The following is a 20,535-nucleotide window of genomic DNA, read 5'->3' as shown; positions in this document are numbered from 1 at the left end:
GATCTAACATAACGACGTTACAAGGAACATAAACTGTTAGCATATGATTAAACACATGTCTTTGTCAAATTTCTTATATTTTTTTCCAGTAGAAGAATCAACTGCAAATGCTGTGTAGAGAATATTTGACGTTTAGGAAAAATATATTAAAAAGAGCTATTAAGTTTTAAAAACACATTTACACTTTTCATTTTATTACATCTTGTGCTTAATTTCAAATTTTTCCAGCAAGCCACATACACATTTTCAAAATATCTTTACAAATTAATGCACACATGTAGGAGAAACGAAAGCAACGTAGTCACATGTTAGCTGAAGACAGAAGGAAAGTTACGTTAATCTGGCCCTAAGCCCTTGTCACTTTGTAAAGCTGATATATATCCTCTGCGTTGCAACATTGACGCACTATGATAAGGCGATATCTAATTCCCGGATTGTTAACGAATACTTTTGATTGATTTACCATATGTGTTAAAAGAATGAATAACACATGTGTCTGTAGTCATCACACAACGTAGTCTTATAAATTGAGATAAATTTAAGCATAGATGTACATTTAGATTTTCAAAGGATCAGTTCAAGTCGCATAAATTTCCTGTCGTTTTTAAATTGGCTTTTATTACACCCATAGCCGACCTTCGTATCGCGTTATTTATGCTAAGTGTGGAACGAAACTGATCGCCCTTTATAGATAGTTATAAAATTTGATGGTTTAATGGTTTATAACCATTTTAATATTATATCAACTCCGTATCAAATTTATGACGTCCCCTGGCTACATCATAAATTTAATTAACTAGATGCGAGTGCTCGTAAAACCCTTGTTAATTAGTTATAAAATAGGGAATTTATATGAAGAACACGTACATTATAAAATTTCTCGGTTTACAAGATACGTCTATCACTTACCTTCGTTAATCGGTCCATAAAATCTTAATTTCTTTGGTAAAATGAAATAGGAAACAGAAGTAGGCCCTTTTTACAAATAAATTATGACTTAGTAATTTTGACACTTTAATATAAAGAAGCTATGTATACACTTTTAAAGTCATAATAGATGACACAAAATGCAAGTTTATACTCCCGAGAAAACAAGAAAAAAAATAACAAGAAAAAACAATATAGTTTAAACACTCACCTGTCTTGAATTTCCCAGGAACGTACATCCATAATTTTCATGAAACTTGACGAATTTAGTGCCGCAGAAATCCCGCAAAACCGAATTTGTAGCATGATATTACACAAATTCGGATCTACAGGGTATGTGCCGGTCACCGATCCTCTAAGTATCCAAACTGTATCCAAAAATAGAAACACGCGACCAATGTTTATTTCCAATGTTCAGATTTTCCATCAGTGTCACTCAGCCTCTCTCTCGTCCATATATCCCTGGAGGCAGCCATTTTTAAAGATGGCGGCGTACTATAGACGCAGTGTAAGTATCGAAGTAAGGTATTTCAAATCGAGTTGATCTCCTTTTCCTGTTTCAGTGACTAGCAAACGTGTGTTTTATGTTAATTCATCAATGTAACAGTAGTATCACATTTAAAATTCAAAAAATCCTGTCAAAGTCACGCATCGGGGAATAAATACTTTTGAAAAAGTTTGGCTTGTTTTGAAGATATTCACTCTACATTATCCACACAAGGTGCAAACAATACGGTGTATATCCCATTTCAAGATACTTTATTTATGAAAAAGATGTGTGGCGTAGATAGCTGATATTTTACATTGCAGAGGAAGTTTTTGAGCATTTGTGAAACATACATCACGACTGTCAGTTTGAAAGAGGTCAGCGTAACAATAGAGCGTTCGTCTGCGGCAATGTTGCTAGGGTTGCAGACGGCAGATAATATTTGCGTGCAAAATGACTGAAACTAATGAATTACCGAATATTTTACTACTTGCAAGTGTACGTTTTACATTTTGTGCGCTTTTTCCTCGCCGTGGATATAAAGTTTAAAACTACAAAACATGCAAGGATTATGATGAACAGTATCCGTTTCCATAGAAACAGTGATGATATGAAATGGGATATTTATCCGGTGTCACTGTTCATATAAATGTATGGGACAGAAAACATTACACCAGTTACATCAGCATGTATACAGATTGAATATAATACTGCAAAATGTTTATCTCAGCGTTCACGTGCTAATGTTCTTAATGAAATAACAAAGTCTTAGAAAGTAAGCCGGCGATAACCTGCAGTTCGGTCTTTATCGTGTTTCCGGTATCTTTTAACAATTTGTCAAAATTTGATTTCAGCCAGATTGTATGAAAGATAAAGATATTGAATGAAATTTTTTTAAATACGTGTTCCAATTACCTTTTGGCGAAATGTCTTTAAACTTCCGAGCGTTTCTCTCTGATAAAACATTATAGAACGAAATGAAGTAAGTTAGCATCTACAGGGATGGTTTCTAGTCTATTCAATTAGTATACAGGAATGAACGGAACAATATAATAACATACCAAATAGAGAACGTGTCAAAATCAGTACATGTACAAATGATAATTTAGGAAACATGTGTAATGTTTACTTGAAATAATTATAAACATAAATATAAGAAAATCGTCTCTTAATAAAAAGGTCATTAACTAAAATACGCCCATTACATGTAATATTTACAGACACAAATCTAAATAGCGATGTTTTAAAATCTCTGTTGGTTTAGACAGGAAACTATATAAAGACATTAATTACCTGAAAAAAAGAACACAAAATAAAAGGTTAATTTAAACGCTTTAAAAAAGAGAGAAGAAGCTCGTCTATAACTATATACATGAATATACATACATGTACATTATTACTTCAAATATAAAGACGAGCATAGTGGGGAAATCTGTAAACAAACAACATATGTAAACAAAGAATAGAGTTCAGTCTACCATAACATGAATCCTGTCAACACCTTCTATTTATAATAAATCTAAATCGATGGTAAAAAGGAAAACTAAACACACTTACCACGGTACACTGACGTTTACCAATCAACGAATGTAATTTTAACTTTCCGTTCAATTTTGCGTGGCTAATGTTTCCACATGAAACATATGAAAAGTGACAAAAAGCATATGATTAACGAGTTTTGACAAATTTAGTCTAAACTTTGAAACATTTCTATTGGCGGAGAGGACGTAAACAGCTGTTTGAGGTAGATACCTCATTTTTGTTTTTCAGACTCATACAAAGATTTCCAAAATACCCGCGCATCTGCCATGATCATTTTATAAATTAGGTGCTTTAAAGTCCCGGATGCATCCATTTATTAGAATACTCGACGCTTACGTCATATAAAATGTAAATGATATGTAAACAAATATTTATTTCGTTCCTTTTTTCATGAATCATTAACGTGAATACGACAACATTTTAAAATGGCGCGAATTCATTTAAAACTGTAAGAAAGGAATAATTTAATGACCTGAGTTCGATATTTGAAATAATTTCGCTTAGAATCAAACTATTTTAGTATTTACACGCTGTTACGTACGCATACATGTATATTCAAACAGAACTCATGACGTAAAAATGATCAATAAGTAAACATCACACAGAAACCGGAAACTTAAAAATTTAAATCATCAGAATTCGTCATTATCATTGCGTGTCGGAATTTCGCCATATGAAAAGTTATTAAATACAAATTATAAGGAAACAAAATTAGAAATTTCTTACCTTGAAAACGCCTCCTTCCTCGTACATCTTTCTGGTATGGAGAGTTTCGGGTACTCGGCGATTTGTCCAATTATTGTCACATGACACTGCATTCTAATTTGGTTTTAATTTAATTTTCTGTTCTAATCAGCATTTGCTGTTAGAATAGTGTCGTATGCTTTTGCAATTACACGCTGGGTCTTATATACATGACCCCATAAAACTGATTACAGTTTATTCAGATTTCAAACACGAGCTTCGTACCGGTACCGAAAGTGACACCACGCGCGGATCTGTTGGTGTTACATTTAATGGGGTAGTCCACCACAAAATTATTGTACTGCAGTGATACAGTATGTATAAAATAAGTGGGTGAATATGAACTTCTACAATGTGTTGCAAAATATGGCAATGCATTAATTGTCATAATTTTCATGCCCGCGGTTATTTAATTAATCTATAATTTAATAATTTAACGAAATGAGTATCAAAAATAAATAATTTATAAAATATTTATTTATAATTTCTTATTTAGTATATTAATCTCAGTACTTACATATTTGCCCACCAGTTTTTTTTTTCTAATTACTAAGGTAACTTTAAGGAAGTTTTTACGTAAAAAATATTTACACCCTCAGTCCCGAAAGTCCGAAACCAAACTTCCTCCTAACCTGTATTTTAAAGGTATTTATTTGAAACATTTAAGAAAAAAATCTTCGCATACGTTGCATCTTGTCATTGGTTGGCTTCGTGCGTGTTTTCATTGTTTTTAAGAAGAAAAGAATTTCTGCTTTTGTTCCCTACACCATCTTTAGTTTTGCATATTTAAAGTTTTTATTCAGATACCAATGAAATAGACAAACATTCTTTTCTTTATTGATATAAAGATTTCACAATTTAAACAAAATATAACTTCCTTGTATGCAATATTACGAATTGAGACCGTGTACCCGCACTTAATACTTTGTTTATTAGAAACAGGATGATAAGTAAATTTTTGTATATGAAAATTAATGCTAAAATCCTAAAATGGTAAAATTCTGTTAAATATACTGATAATTCAATATTTAATTATAATGTTATTTATTCATACGGCTACTTGATATATCATGTATTCTTAAAAGAACACAACACCAAGTACGTATGATAATGTTGACATTAAATCTTTATCGGGGATGAAAAGATCTAAGTATTTTTAACTTTAACATTCATAATTGACAAAAGAAAAAGAATTGCAGACGATATTTCAAAGATTAAGAACCCTAATGAATCGGTAAACATCGACTAATGTCGGTAAATACCGTAACAATCCCGAAGCGGCGCTAGTCTTCTGTCAACGGTTTTCGGTATTTTCTATTTTTAGTATATTTTTCTCACGTGAGAGTGTTTCCACTGTGACGTCATTATTATAGAAAATGCCAATAATGGCGCTTGCACACTTGCTCATTTAGCTCATTTAGGACCGCAAACCCTAATTAAACTTATTTTAAAATATTAAAGTCTTCTGTGACATCATCTTTTATACACAAACTGCTAACATTAGTCAGAAAATAAAAATCCAATCGTAACTACCCCCCTCCCCAGGTTTTAAAATCACTTACAGCTACGCCAGTGAAATTCTATTCTGCTTGCACAAACCTGATAATATTCATGAATCTTGTTAAGAAATTTATCTTAATTTACCACAGAATAATTGCTTCGAATAAAGATAAAGAATTGTAAACGGTCTATCTCAACGTAAAGTCGAGATAACAGACTAGTCCGCCATGCAAATAAAACTTTTTATTGGCGTATAGTAAAATCAATCTAAAATCTCGCTCGTAAAATAATTCAAACCTAATACAGAATACGGTGTTATGTTACATTATCAATTTTATTTCTACTGAATGAAGTCAAATTCTAAATATGATAGGTGCATTTATGGAATTCGATAAATTTCGGATATTTTCGCAAAAGAATTTTGGTACAATCACTTGATGAAATATAATGCTTTCAGCTAAAATGCGCAATGACCGTCGTCAAACTTTGTAAACACTATCAATTAGAACGTTGACTTAAGATGTCAGTTTTCTCAAATAAATTTATCTTCCTTTAAAGTTTAAAGACAACACTTTATTGTTTATTTCTATATTTTAAGTGCATATTGTATATCATTTGTACACCATAGGTACTGGTACATTATTTTTACGTCAGACCTCTTGTGTGTCGAATGATGACGTAGTTTATACAACGTTGTATTTTTTTTTAAAACAGACCGTTTTCCCTTTTTTTCTGAATGAAAGAAACCGGACACTGCTTGTTTTATTTAAAAAAAGTTCTATAAACACCAGAAAGTATACATAAGAGGGTTTTAATAAATTGCGTCGCGCACACATGTACGCCTACAAACATAAATTTTGCCTTGCCGGATCGAACTAGCTACCCATGGACTACAAATCCAATGATCTCCTTATTGTGCTTATCGGGCCGATAGATTTATATGTGTATTGAACCATAGAAGCAACTGATTAAATTTGTGACCAGTTTGTGATATACTGATTCGACCGTAAATGTAACGTGTTTCAAATGTGACATAATAATCTTAGTATTTTTCAATTTTCACCGAAACGAGTATGAAAAAAACTTTAAAATACAAATTTATATTTTTGCGAAGCTCATTTAAAGAAAGGGTCAAATTACACTCATCATCATACCCCTAGCAATAGTTTACCTAAGGCAAGGACAGTCATAATTATAACATAAAACAGGTACGTGTCGTGCGCGTGCTGTTTTCGGTCGAATGTATTATTTGGTGGACTCGCGTTACATTTAGTTCCGTATATATGTATGGATACACCATCAATAGCCGTATTGATCATGGGCCTGTTTTTTGCGGGAAAAGAAATTTGATCAGACGATTCATTTATATGCGTTATATGTTACATACTTATATAATACATTAGATTGATTTATGCATTGTGAGAGCAGGAGAGTTTCCGATTATGCTTTTCTTTATTCAATTTTTACCATTTTAAAAAATACTCGGGATGAAGACTCGAAGAGGGCTTTCAGACAAAAGACATTTTCGCTGGGCCGCTAGGTTGCCGGTCTGTGAGACCGCTAGACTGTTAGACCGCCGAAGTCACGCCGCTTGGTCGCTAGGCCGCCAAATTCGAGCAGCTAGGCCGGTAGACCGCCAAGTTCATGCCGCTTTGTCGCCAACTTCACATCTCAAATATTCGCCTGTCTTTTCAGCGATTCGTTTCTTTTCTTAAACTTAAAGGCACATTATGCTTCAGAAATCATTTTTATTCTTTTTTTTTTAAGAAATGGCAAACCTGCGTTTTATAACGTTCAAATAAGGGTTTGATAGCATTATTAGATACTTATTATAACCTTAAAATGTATCGCTGAATGTGAAATTATTTGTTTAAATGTAGCAAAAATGTAAACAAAGTAGTATTTTGACTTCCATACAAAATATTTCATCACTCTATTTGTATCAATTGCCAAAACGCAACCGAAGCAAAAATATGGTTCATGCATTTAGCCAATGAGTATATTTTTTGGAAATTATACCACGACAACAAAAATAGACAAAAGTAGATTTTTTTTTTTAGAAATAAGAATAATGCATTTCTTGGACTTAATGGGCCTTTAAGCATACGTCATAAATGTAATGTACGTACAAATAGTTATAGTAATTACTAAAATTCAATCATACTCAGCAATTTCTGATACTTATCTTCTCAAATGGGTTTAACACATTAACACATAACGGCGTGTTTACATTATTTAAAATTTATATGACGTCATATGATGTGATTATGACATTTAGGAGTTTACGGTAGCAGGGGAATTGCACTTAAAAGGTACTTAATGACTAATCAATGATTGTTTTATTAATTTATAGAAGCCAAGTAATTTTGCTGATTGCGGAATTGATATTCTATAAATCTACGGAAGCGAGTAAGTGTCTCTTCGGCTCACCTATATGGAAATAATTCCAGCGATGACGGTTAAAAACAACAACAAACACACACAAAATAATCTCGATCTTAACACACGTTTTAATCGGTTTCTTCGGGACAAATAATGCTGATTACTGCAAAAGATGGTATTTGATGGGCGTGAGAGGTATTGCTGTACACCTCTCATGAACGGACTCAAGCAAACCGATACATCAATTTCCACTCATTGTTTGTGTTATTGTAATAGTGATAGTGACCAGATTTCGATTCAAAAATTATCAACAAAACACATTAACCCTCATTGGAGAGGTCATCAGACCTCTCCATAGTGTTCAGACTGATTGCTGGCGGCATCCATTTTTGCGTATCTGATTGTAGTAAATGAATGTCATTTACAGCTTAAAACCATTAGGAGCAGTCTACAAAATTTGTTTTGCGCATGCTCCGTTTCAAAATACGACTTAACTTAAAAGAAAATTTGACCTTTTTCGAAAACCTAGCTAAACATCGTTTTACGGTACGTTACGGAACATCAAAGTGAACGAATCGATCGGTACAAAGAAAAATCGGAAAATATTATTTACGTTACATAGCGCTACGTGGATGTTTCATTCCGTTTTAATCTTTTAAACTGTATAAATCGATTACAGTATTGTTTTCTTAATAGCGTTTTACTATTTCTTGTTCCGATAAATAGTAACAGTAACGATAAATAGTAACAGTGAACATTATAGCTACATTAACACCATGCACTACTATACGACCGAGTGAACCGTGTACCGCGTGTACAAAGTTCTTTTGAACTGGTATGACTAAGTAACGCAACGGGGATTTTTTGGCGCAAGTGGCACAAATTTGACACACGTTTGATTTTCTTAAAATATTGTGGTTGGAGGCATGCAGCTTTATATTCTGTTTATTCCAATCAAATGATATAAAACATTTTTACGTAAATCCTGGACTTAAAATTATCTGATTAAAACATACTTTATGCCCGTTTTGGAAAATGTAGAGGAAATGTTTTCATATACATGTCATGTACTTACCAAAACATTAACCGAAAATATGCTTATTGAATTTTACAAGAAACTTTTATTTTGACACTACTTTTAATATACATATCATTTATTTTAAATTTAGTTCCCTCTGTATAAAAAGTATCCCTAATGCGTCAAGGAAAATAATCCATTTCTCCAGCATATAATCTTTCAAAACATTAAAAAATGAAGTGTAAACAAACTTTCATTATGATACTATATATTCAATTTATATAATAAATTATATTTTGTTAAATAATTGTAATTTATAACCATTCGTTGTGTCTTATTTCCAAATATTTTCAAATTAAACAAATCTTCCACAGCAGCAAAAAGACCTCTCGCATGCCTTCTTTTTAAAGAAGCAAACTTGTATAAATACGTTTGCTTTTTTTATGAACAACTAAATGATTAACAGTTTCCTGCGTCTATTAATATATTTTCTCAACTTTTCAAAGGGTACTGCTGTATTTTCTTTATTACAATTTAAAAGCGATAGCGCATTAGTACATGTTCTCGCAAATAATATTTTAGTCATGTCGAAAGTGACTCACACGTAAGGTAAAAAGACACATAAATTGTGTAGATCTGTAGACTCTATAACAAAACTTTCAAGAATGTCTAGTTCTTGTTATTATTGATAAGTTATAAGTTTATCATTCTCAGAATTCTTTAATGAGCTGTTTATTCCACATATAAGTCAAATATATCACACATATTCGATTTATGATCTGGTCGAGACTACTTTTTTCAACCCTGCGAATTCAAGCCAAGTCTAAAGTTGGTTTAGGAGATGCTATATGTACAGGAAGATCTATAAAACTACAAATAAGGATAACCATCATCATCATCACCATCACTTCTATCACCATCATCTTCATCATCATCTTCTTCATCATCATCATCATCGTCGTCGTCGTCGTCGTCGTCATCATCATCATCATCATCATCATCATCATCATCATCATCATCATCATCATCATCATCATCATCACCACCATCATCATCATCATCATCATCATCATCATCATCATCATCATCATCATCATCATCATCATCATCATCATCATCATCATCATCATCATCATCATCATCATCATCATCTTCTTCTTCTTCTTCTTCTTCTTCTTTCTTCTTCTTCTTCTTCTTCTTCTTCTTCTTCTTCTACATCATGATCATTAATTATTTATCAACCAAACCGAGTGCGGATATTCCGATATCATCGAGATCAGAAGCAGAAGTAGCAGCAGTAACACTACAAACAGTTACAAAAACATCTGCTTCATAATTGCCATCATCTCAACCTTTTTTAAAATCATTTTCGTTATCACGTTTGTCATGGTTCATCCTAATCGTCATCATAGTCATCTTTATCATCATCATCGTCGTCGTCGTCGTCGTATCCATAATAATCACCAATTTTCGTCATCACCACCTACATCATCATAACCACCACCATCATCACCATTATAATAACCGGTATCGTTTTTGCCATCACTAAATACATAATCATCATCATCATCATCATTTTAATCACCGGTACCGTTTTCGTCATCACTGCCTAAATCACCACCATTTTCATCTTTATCATCATCAGCATCATCACCAAAATTATCCCCGGTATCGTTTTCGTCATCACTACCTACATGACCACCTTTATAATCATCATCATTATTACCATTTGAATCACCCAAATAATCCCCGGTATCGTTTTTGTCATCACTACGTACATCACTACCACCACCATCATCATCATCACCGTAATAATCACCGGTACCGTTTTCGTCATCACTGCCTACATCACCACCATAATCATCATTATCATCATTACCATCATCACCAAAATTATCCCCGGTATCGTTTTCTTCATCACTACCTACATGACCACCTTTATAATCATCATCATCACAACCACCTACATCATCATTATCACAACCACAATCATCACCACAATAATAAGCGGTATCGTTTTTGTCATCACTGCCTACATCACCACCTTCTTCATCATCATCATCATCATCATTATCATCATCATCATCATTATCGTCATCATCACCACCACCACCATCATCATCACCATAATAAACACAAATATCGTTTTCGTCATCACCACCTATACAACCACCTTCTTTATCATCATCATAATCATCATTATTAATTATAACCACCGTTATCATCATCACTTTCGTCGACACAATCATTACTTTCATCTTCATTATCATTATCATCATCATATGCATCATTATTATCAATATTATCATCATAATCATCATTATCATCATATCTATCATTTTTATCACCATAGTAATCACCATCATTGTTATTATCATCATTCATCATCATTATCAACGTTTACACAATGATGAAACTTATTGGAACTCCTTATCTTACTTTGATACAATATGAATTACCTAGTCCTTCATTTTGTTTATAAATATTGTCTACATTTATGAAAAAATCGGATGTACTTTCTACATACTTAATAATTTATCATATTTGGTCATTAGCTAGGGCGTACTCCATTAAAATATCATGTTCGATTTTCAACAAGGATGCCAGAGTAGCTTCCCTTAAACTACTTTTTTTAAAATTTGACTTTTGGTAGTCCTAGGTAATTAAGTGGTGAAATGTAAAGCTGAACTATTCAAAAACAATTTAGATAAGATAGAATGAGAACATTTTTTTCAGCCAAGCAGCATATAATCAGAGCAGTAATTGGTTTAACCGTCACTTTACAATTACAAAATGATTTTTCATGAGCTGGAAGACTACAGAAAATTGTGCAAAAATGTGAAAAATGCTCTTAAACCGAAATGAAACAGAAGGGCATTTCTTCGTACACGCATTTATGTGTGTTTCTTTAAAAGAAAAAAAACCAACGGGAATTGGTTGTTTTCAAAACTTCTATTTCTTTTTAGTTTACTAAAAAGTTACTGCAAATTCTACGCTGAAATATTTAAGTTGACGAAATTCAAAGTAAAAGGGTAAAAACTGACTTCATTCAAAGTAAACTTAAATAAAATTTGAAGAAAGTATGGTGTTGATGGCATTTATTTATTTATTTATAATAACGTATGCGAAAAAGAAATTCCTTGAGTTGTTCTAGTATATGTAAAAAAGAGAACATTCCTGGGAAATCCATTGGAGTAAATACGTTTCGTTTTATTCTTGCACGCTTATTTTATAAAAAGAGAATTTATTTTATTCAGTGGATTTACAAGAAATATTTTCTTTACAAAAACCAATTCATAAACATAAATTCGTATATATGTATTGATAGTGAAATACCTATCGAATATCTATATATATCGTTACATAAATAGATTTTCGTAATTTTATAGAACGCGATGTTTGATATGTTTATAGGTTAATGAGAGTTTCCGGTTCTACATACGTCCGAATATTGAGTGACGTCCGATTAGTGTTACACAGTTGGACGTTAGATTGATATAAGCGGCTTCCGTTAAGCGTCCCGGTGTTAGTAGTAATAAGAAACACGTGTAACAACGCAAAGAATGTATTTTATCGTGAGAGCTTTGTTAGCAACAGAGAGATGATTTGAGTGGTATATTTTAGTAGTGTAATGTTGATTGATATGGTAAGTATTATACCCGCTATGAAATTGACAAGATTTCAAATTTATCGCAGTTGAATGCGTGCAAATACATCAGTCAAAATAGGCCTTTGCGATGATATCTTAACAAATGAAATGTACACTTTTTTCCACAAGCCCTGAAAATAAATACTCCAGATATTTGCTTGATATGTATCATAAGTATTTTTGGCGAATCATAGTTGGTGAATACGGTTGGTTTTTGAAGTGGTAAATTGGTCATTAACGCCGTAAATGATCATTAAATTCTCGTTTGTCTCTTTAATGCCGAAGTACAGCAAGAGATAGGGAAGCGGTACGATGGAAATTGACATAAATTTACAAAAAATGAAGGAAAAAAATGGAGAAAAAAAAGAAAAGAAAGAAAAAAGTCATGGGTTGCTATTTGCAAAGTTAGCGTTCTCAAATTGGTAGTATAAAACGATCAATATAACAGGATGATTCTACAATTATATAGTGTAACGTATTCCTACGACTCGCGTGATTTTAGTTGATGCAACTCTGGACGGAAACCTGATTATTTTTATCACAGTTGTTTCCCTTTGTATGTGTTTTTACTTGGGTTTTAGTATTCGTTGGGATATAATTTTCTTTTAATTTGTATTTAATTACAAAGGAATTAACCTCATGAATTTCTTTTTTCCTTATCTTATTTATCAATATAAAACGTTCATTAATAACTAATTAAAAAATGATTGTCATCCAATATTTATCGAATCTAGTTCTTAGCAAAATTATTGCGGTCACAATTTTTTTCATCAGGGAGTTAAAGATTATTGAACTTGTATTTGAACATTTTGAAAGTGCAAATTTCAAAGAACTTTATCATGTTATCATAATTGATTTTTTTATCTGTCGATGGTCATTGAATAATTCTAGTAGTACTTTTACTGTTGTAATGACATTTATGTTATTAAACGTTTAACAAACTTTATTTATCATAAAACGATGTTTGTTTATCAAGATTTTTAAGTTTATAATTGAAGTTTTTCATTCCGTTACTTTAACATATTCCATAGCGCCAAAGTTCGATCTGTCTGTCTGTCTGTGTGTCTGTCTGTCTGTCCTTACATATGACATACAGATTACATTCTTGAAAGAGACCCAACCGATTACATAACATTTGAAATTTAAAAGAGTATAATCATTTGGCCATTAAAATTCATCAATGTTTTCTTTAAAGCATAATACCTTAAGTGAATGGTGATCCATATGTATTAAATAAATAAATTTTGTTTTGACAAATTTATCGTTAAAATATTGATCGGGAAAGCAACAGCAGTGTGTGCTATATACTATATAGTACAAGTATCCGCGCAAAACAAAGGGTTATCGGACCTTAAAGAAATATTCATTGTGATGAAATATTGTTCACTTTGGTAATGTTTAAATTTGACATCCTACCCGAGAGTTACGCATCTTGACTTTGTCAAAACTAAAGCATTTTATATAAGGCTTGTTAAAAATGAAAGAAGAAAGATGGTGTGTACTGTTGTTAGTTTATATACTTAAGTTATAGTCAAAGTTCAACCAGAGTTGTCTCCCGTGACTAAGACAAAATTTAGACGTCCTTACCAATACTGCTAAAGTTGCAATTTTATTTGGACGGGCTTTGGAAATAAATTGACTGAAGGACATAGTTAAACTGTATCAGGACTTTGATAAAAAATTTCACACATTCATTTAGTTATAGATTCAAGTGTTTGACATTTTATTATGTGTAATCAAGGTTGTTGATCCTGTAAATTGAACCGCTTCCATTGGGCCACAGTTCAAACACTGCTTCCCGGCTAAAGACGTTCCTGAAAGACAAATTATTTAGCCACATAACACCTAATTTAAACAAAATATATTACAGAAGTAATTATTACTTATCAATAAAATCTAGGAGACTAAGAATATTATTAAAGAAAGTTACAGAAATAAAAAAATGAATATTGAAAATAATATAAATTTATGAAAATAAATAAAAAGATAAATCAGTAAAAGTATTTCTTATGGTTATTTACTTGACCTGTATTAAACTTGTTTCTTCTGTCTAGCTCTTCAATTTCAAGAGGTCTCAAGGCCCTGTGTTCTACCGACATGTAGCCAGAAATATTTTAATCATTCACAATCATTTTGGTATAATTTTATATGTAAACTATCTGCTTTGGAATAAACTCGAACAGTTTCAATACAATTTTTCAATTATTTTTATGATTAAAACATAAAGTTATAGATTGAGAAATAATGTCATAAACATGTAATAACATTGACAGGGTATGCATTTATTCATAAATATTTGCCACAATGTTTGTTTAAAGTTTATATGCACATTATTATCAAAATACAACTAATTTAATAAATATATAAATAAATGCATCAGATTATATTTAAAAAGTTTCTATACTAACACCAGCATTTTCAAAAAAAGATGAATAAATACAATTTTAATGAAAAAAAAAAATATAAAAAAATGTGACCATGTATTAAAGGTAGTCGGTGAAAACAGGTATGCTTATCCTTTATTACAAAGATAGGGGGAAAAGTGACATATTTCTTTCACAGGTGGACTTTATTCATAACAGGCTTCAGCTATCAGTTTGCATTTTTTAAATATAAGAAAACAGAAATAGTTCATAAACCGCCTGCCATCTTACTGTTTGTTCATTTTTTTCAGCTACGTTACTTAAACCGCTTTTCTTGTATTTAGTCGAAACAGGAACTCAACTATTCATTACCAAAGCTATGGCAGTACGTGTTTTATACAGAGTGGCATATTTACGGCGCGCAACTGCCAAAAAGATGTTTTATGTGGTTTCAACTTATATTTTTCTTCGTTCCTATCGCGCTCCTGTCCTACATTTAAATTAATTTATTGACCTTGCGATCCCTGATGGAAAGAAATACCGCATATTGCAAAGTGAACGCTAGTAAATACACCCCTCATTGATTACTTGAGATGTTACAACAAGAAGCCGAGTTATTTTGGCAAAAAGGCAAGGTTTCATAATGTATTTCCTAGATTTTCCTTTGTCATTCTTTTTAAGCTGTTGTTGCTGAACAATTCATATGATAATTCTATAGTTTCCGTTGACCGCAAGTATGTAATATAAATCAAAGTCAGGGTTGTATCTTGTCGGAACCTACTTGGTTTATCATTTTAACTTTGTAGGATTTGGTTTTCTTACGACTTGTTTTTCAAATTTAGATAATATATGCGTTATAATATTGTTACAGAAGAAAAGTGCAAACAGAACTAAAATGAGAACATCGTCTGCCTGACCATCTAAGCACAACACTGGCAGCATTTTTTTTGCTAATTTAGAAGTTGATATAAGCTCGCGAAGGATAAAGGAAAAAAGAGCAGTAAATAGCTATTAAGAAAACAACATCTCTATATAGCTTTTTATTTTGTTTCTTTGATTTTTTTTCTTTTGCATTTTATGTTTATTTGATAATCTTATCTAAAGTGACATCTATAAAAAATATTACCAAAGTTTAAGGAGTCTTTAAATAGTTGTTGAGGTCTTACCAACTTTCAAAATTGATATCTTATGCAATTGGTTTTTCATATTTAAAGAAATCGATTTCAAAGCATTGGATATGTATTATTTTCTGTAAGTTATAATTATATGCATGCTTCCTCATATGTACTTAATGCCCTTTTTTAGTTATTATAATTAATACTATTATCGTCTGCCGCGTGCGTCTATTTTCTTTGATCAAGCTAAATCACGTCTGCTTGATTTCTATACCAAATGTTCTTTTCCTTGTCATTTGAAAATATAAGCACCATTTCCTTCATTTGGTACGGAGATAACCAGGTTTACCGTACAAATAATAAAATAAACACTGTAAGTCTAGCAGATAAATAATGTTGAACACTGAACGAATCTGTAACATTTTGTTTTATTTATAACGCAATTATATTGCAGTAAGTCAATCAAAATCAGTAAGGAACCTATTTTTCAAATCTTTCAGTACGCTTGTGTTATCTGCGGATCTGACAGACCAATACACCAACTGTTTCCGTTGAGTAGCAATCTGTACTGCAGAATATCATGTATCTATCTTCGCTCAGCATCTTGTTGTTTCACAATGATTCATTGTTGTAGTACTTACGTGGATAAAGTGATAACCAGCATTCGTTTTGTTGAAAAGCGTGTTCGTTTGGTTAATATCAATGTTCCTTTGGGTTTATCTCGGATCTTTTCGATCTGTATTACCTTAAAAGTCTCACAGGGTCAAATGCATGTGACGAAATGTTTAAAGTGTAGATTAAAGGCTTAGATTTCAGATAAGGGGTTTTAATGTAAATTGATTGTAATGCATTTATTCACGCCAAAAGATCCCGTACTGGGCATGCACTTCCATTGAGTTAGATAAATGTAGTTTAGGACACAATGTCAAGCCAAATACATACATTCATGTCAATGTAATGTATATGTATTAAAGTATCCACTGATACAAGTGTTAAGTATTAATACAATAACTTTTTAAATTGTAACTGTTTCATTTGATTGTTTTGTTTATGCTTGTAAAATGTCTTTGGTGAATTTCTGGCATGCAATTTTAAGATTTTGCAATACCAGCATCTTCTCTTCAAAGAACTGTTATGGTTGTTTTTATGATTATATCATTTTGTAAACGAGTGTGAGAGATAATAATAATAATAATAATAATAATAATAATAATAATAATAATAATAATAATAATAATAATAATGATAATGATAATAAAAATGATAATGATAATAATAATAATAATAATAATAATAATTACATTTATAATAATAATTTTAATGATAAAATGATTATATGACTGTAAAATAAACCTTAACAAAGTTATATTGAGTTTGGATTTATTAAGGAACACAAAATCATAGTTCCCGATCTTTACAATATTTACCTCCCTTGCCAAAGTTGCAGCTATTTCGGGGAGTCAATAAAAATTTGGGGTCAATATTCTATGTAATGTAATTCACAGAATATAAAGAAATCAATATAAACTGTTGATTAACGTAAATTGTCAAATTCCTTTTTTACATTTGCAGCAAAATATTTCAAAAGCACCAATATGTAAATGATTTTTTATCAGTTTTCATGGAGATTATATATTTATGAGAGGTATTTATGTTATTTTTAGCATATGAAATATTGGGAATGACCCCTTAAATAACGACCAGGGGTGGTGGTTGTGGTGGTGGTTGTGGTGGTGGTGGTGGTGCGTGTGTGTGTGTGGGGGGGGGGTAATAATTTGTATGTTTTGTATGTGAAAATCATCTATTGTCATTATGTTTAACGTATAACACAGCTCATGATTTTGCAAGAATTTAATTACGGTCCTTATTATAACCATGGAAACGGTGTAGTTTAATAAAACCATAAACAGTGTTTTTTCAACTGCCATTCAATGTAAAAACAATTCGCATGAATGTTTAAAAAATAATTTTAATGCTTTTAAAATCTATAATTTTGGGAGAAAAAAGCTAAAGCCTTATATTCCCATTAAATTACCAAAAATCATTAATTCATGAAATACATGATTAACTGCAAGAACCGACAATGACTTCATTGACTACGTCAAATTATATCCGAAAAAAAAAGATATGAGAATTTGTGAGTCTTTGAATATACGTTTCAGTTGAGTTCTAAACGCATTTGTTGCCGTATCAAAAAAAAAAATAAAAAAATGAAGAGTGTCATTGTATCACCACAGTAACAATTACAAATTTATGTAAATGTTTGTATTAAAAGCGCGACCAAGCACAGCATCTTAATGGCAATTTAAAGCTATGCTATCTTCCAATATTAACCCTGCACATAGAAAATGGGGTCGAATATCATATAAATTAACTTTAACAAGCCGGCCATAAATAACCATTCTTGTGCATATCATCGGCAATATCAAAGCAAAGTAAAACGTCATAAAAACTTTTAGGAACCTATTCATATATGAACGTTAACAATGAATTGGCAGGATTTACGGGCCGTTCTTGACAAGAGTTAAATTTTTGGCGTCATTAATGTTCCATATAGATTAGTTAACAATTAAGTAATGTACAGTTCTATTGATAATCAGGCCATAAATCTCCAGCAACAAGATGGTTATTACCGCGGGTTTTCATTTCAATAACATTTTAAGATATAAATAGCTTGATACTGCATCTGTCTGCATAAAAAAGCCCCAGATAAGACATTTACAAAACTATTTGCATATCTTTATACTTCTTTTTTGTAATTTATGACATTTACTACTTTGTGTTAACTTTTTTTCCAACCATGTTCTGTTCCGATTTTGTCCCGATATACACTCCACGAGAAAGATGAAATAAAATACATTCACATTAAATTAAGTTGAATTAAGAGTCTATTGAGGTTGTACTTACTGTATTTTTCAAAACAGGTCGTAATCTTACTCTGAAGATCTTTGAATGTATGCTATGTAAATAATAGGGCAAAGCTGACGAATACCATTTTTTTAACGGGCAACTTTCTTTTAATTTTATATGAGACGTCATTTCGTACAAACTTAATGAAATAAGTTTAGGAATCCGTTATAAACTTAATTTACTTCAAGTTTCATATTTAAACAAAGGATGTACGATTTTTATTCATTAATTGTATCATAAGGTCGGAAAACGCCGTAAAAAACTCGACAAAGTTACCATTGGGGGGGGGGGCACATTTTCGTGTATAAATGTTGACTAATGCTTAAACCGGTGCTAGGGGGGGCATAGGCAGTAGCTTGCATTTTCCAGTACCGTCCATGATCAGGCTCAATTAAACCAAGCCTGCAGTATCTTTTTCGTTTTGGCGTTCTTTAGGGATTCCGTTTCTTTTTCTCTATTAAAAAAATAAAATGTGTGTATTATAGAACGAAATACGTGTACATTTGTACATGTGTATGACATTTAAAAGAAACAATATCATTTGAGAACTAAGAAATACGTAATAATATAACGACAAAAAAACCATATAGCATCCTTTATCTATTTTTAATGCTATAGAAATCTGTAAAAACACAAACATTTTTATTGGCTTAGACGTTTTACTCACTCGTCCAAATGCATAAAACGTTGTCGAATGATCAATTATAGTAAAGTACAATGATAAATTGATAATTTATATCATTAATCATGTCCCCTCATTACACTGTCTCCAAAAGTGAGAATTTTAAAATTATAACGATTAGACGCATCTCTCACGAAGTCTTTGTTAAACATGTTAAGTTTCATGTTATAAGTAGGTCGATATTTGTATGTTTGTAAAATAGAAATGATAATAAAAAGGAGAAAAGAATAAGTTATATATTATGCAGAATTCATGCTCTATCTTTAGGAAGGTGTCCATCCAGAATGTGAGTCTCTCAACATTGATTTTATACTGCCGTGGAGAGAATTCACTTTACTCAAAATACACAGTAAAACACCATAAATGCATTGCTCAGTGGTTGAAACAAAACTGTGCCAAAATTGTATCATTGATCTTTTAATAGAACCAAAAACTCTTTAGGGTCATTTAAGGTCATTTAAGGTACATGGACATAGAGTCCATATTTTGACTACTATCAAACATCAAGTATTGACAGTAACTTTGCTCGTTTTAGCTGAAGTTAAAAAATCAGATTAAACAGAAATATACATGTATATCGTTTCACAAAGAGACACAATGACATTGCTTTGAACATGTTGTAATACAAAATAAAATATTTCTACTTCACCAAATTGATACACCCTTAGTCATTTATCATTTATCTTGCAGTGCGCCATCCAACGGTGGACGGTGAAATATGTCTGATATATAACCGTTTCATTTGAAATTATTCGCCAGCCGGACATTGCTATCTCTGGGGTTTGATTTGCTTGACTTCTCCGTATCCGCGTTTAGATGCAAAAGTGATTGCATAGACTTGTATGATGCGCAGATACGTATTGATTCCTACACAATAATGGCTTTTATCCTATGCTTCGATCCACCTTTTTTACCTCCATCGATTATAGGTACAAGTTTTACGTCTGCGCCAAAACAAGACCAAACGACAAATACTCATGTATCAGACGACCCCTTCAAAGGTGTAAACGAGTCTAATGCATTTTATCTCCAGGTAGGCATTTTAATATTGGGTGAATTAAATAAACCTGTCATATTTATCATTACAAGGTTAGCTTTTAAAAAAGCTAGTAGCGACTCGCTTCGTAATTTTTTTCAAGGGGTGTGTTTAAATGTAAAAATGACAGTTCTGTTAGCTGAAGAGACTTCAGCGAACATCAAAATAAAAGTGAAGTCA

The 20,535-nt window shown here is 31.7% G+C and overlaps 1 protein-coding gene across 1 annotated transcript; it reads right to left on the bottom strand.

Moving 5' to 3' along the window:
* Nucleotides 1-10,177: 10,177 nt before the first annotated feature.
* Nucleotides 10,178-10,991, bottom strand: LOC132739014 (prostatic spermine-binding protein-like). The gene is made up of 2 exons (XM_060726654.1): nt 10,949-10,991; nt 10,178-10,647 (listed from the first exon to the last, which is right to left on the bottom strand). Exons 1-2 carry the CDS (start codon nt 10,989-10,991, stop codon nt 10,178-10,180), a joined length of 513 nt encoding a protein of 170 aa, XP_060582637.1.
* Nucleotides 10,992-20,535: the final 9,544 nt, after the last annotated feature.

Source organism: Ruditapes philippinarum, unplaced genomic scaffold, assembly GCF_026571515.1.
Source record: "Ruditapes philippinarum isolate M1 unplaced genomic scaffold, ASM2657151v2 ctg1_1_1_1_1, whole genome shotgun sequence".
NCBI lineage: Eukaryota > Metazoa > Mollusca > Bivalvia > Venerida > Veneridae > Ruditapes > Ruditapes philippinarum.
The sequence above is the reverse complement of the archived record's forward strand: the minus strand, read 5'-3'. Positions and strand labels throughout refer to the sequence as shown.

Excerpts from the sequence above, each read along its gene's own strand:
- LOC132739014 (XM_060726654.1), bottom strand. The coding sequence starts at position 10,991 with ATGATGATGAATGATGATAATAACAATGATGGTGATTACTATG. Across the intron at positions 10,648-10,948 it reads CAATGATGGTGATTACTATG|AAGGTGGTGATGTAGGCAGT; the intron begins GTGATAAAAATG and ends ATGATGATGAAG.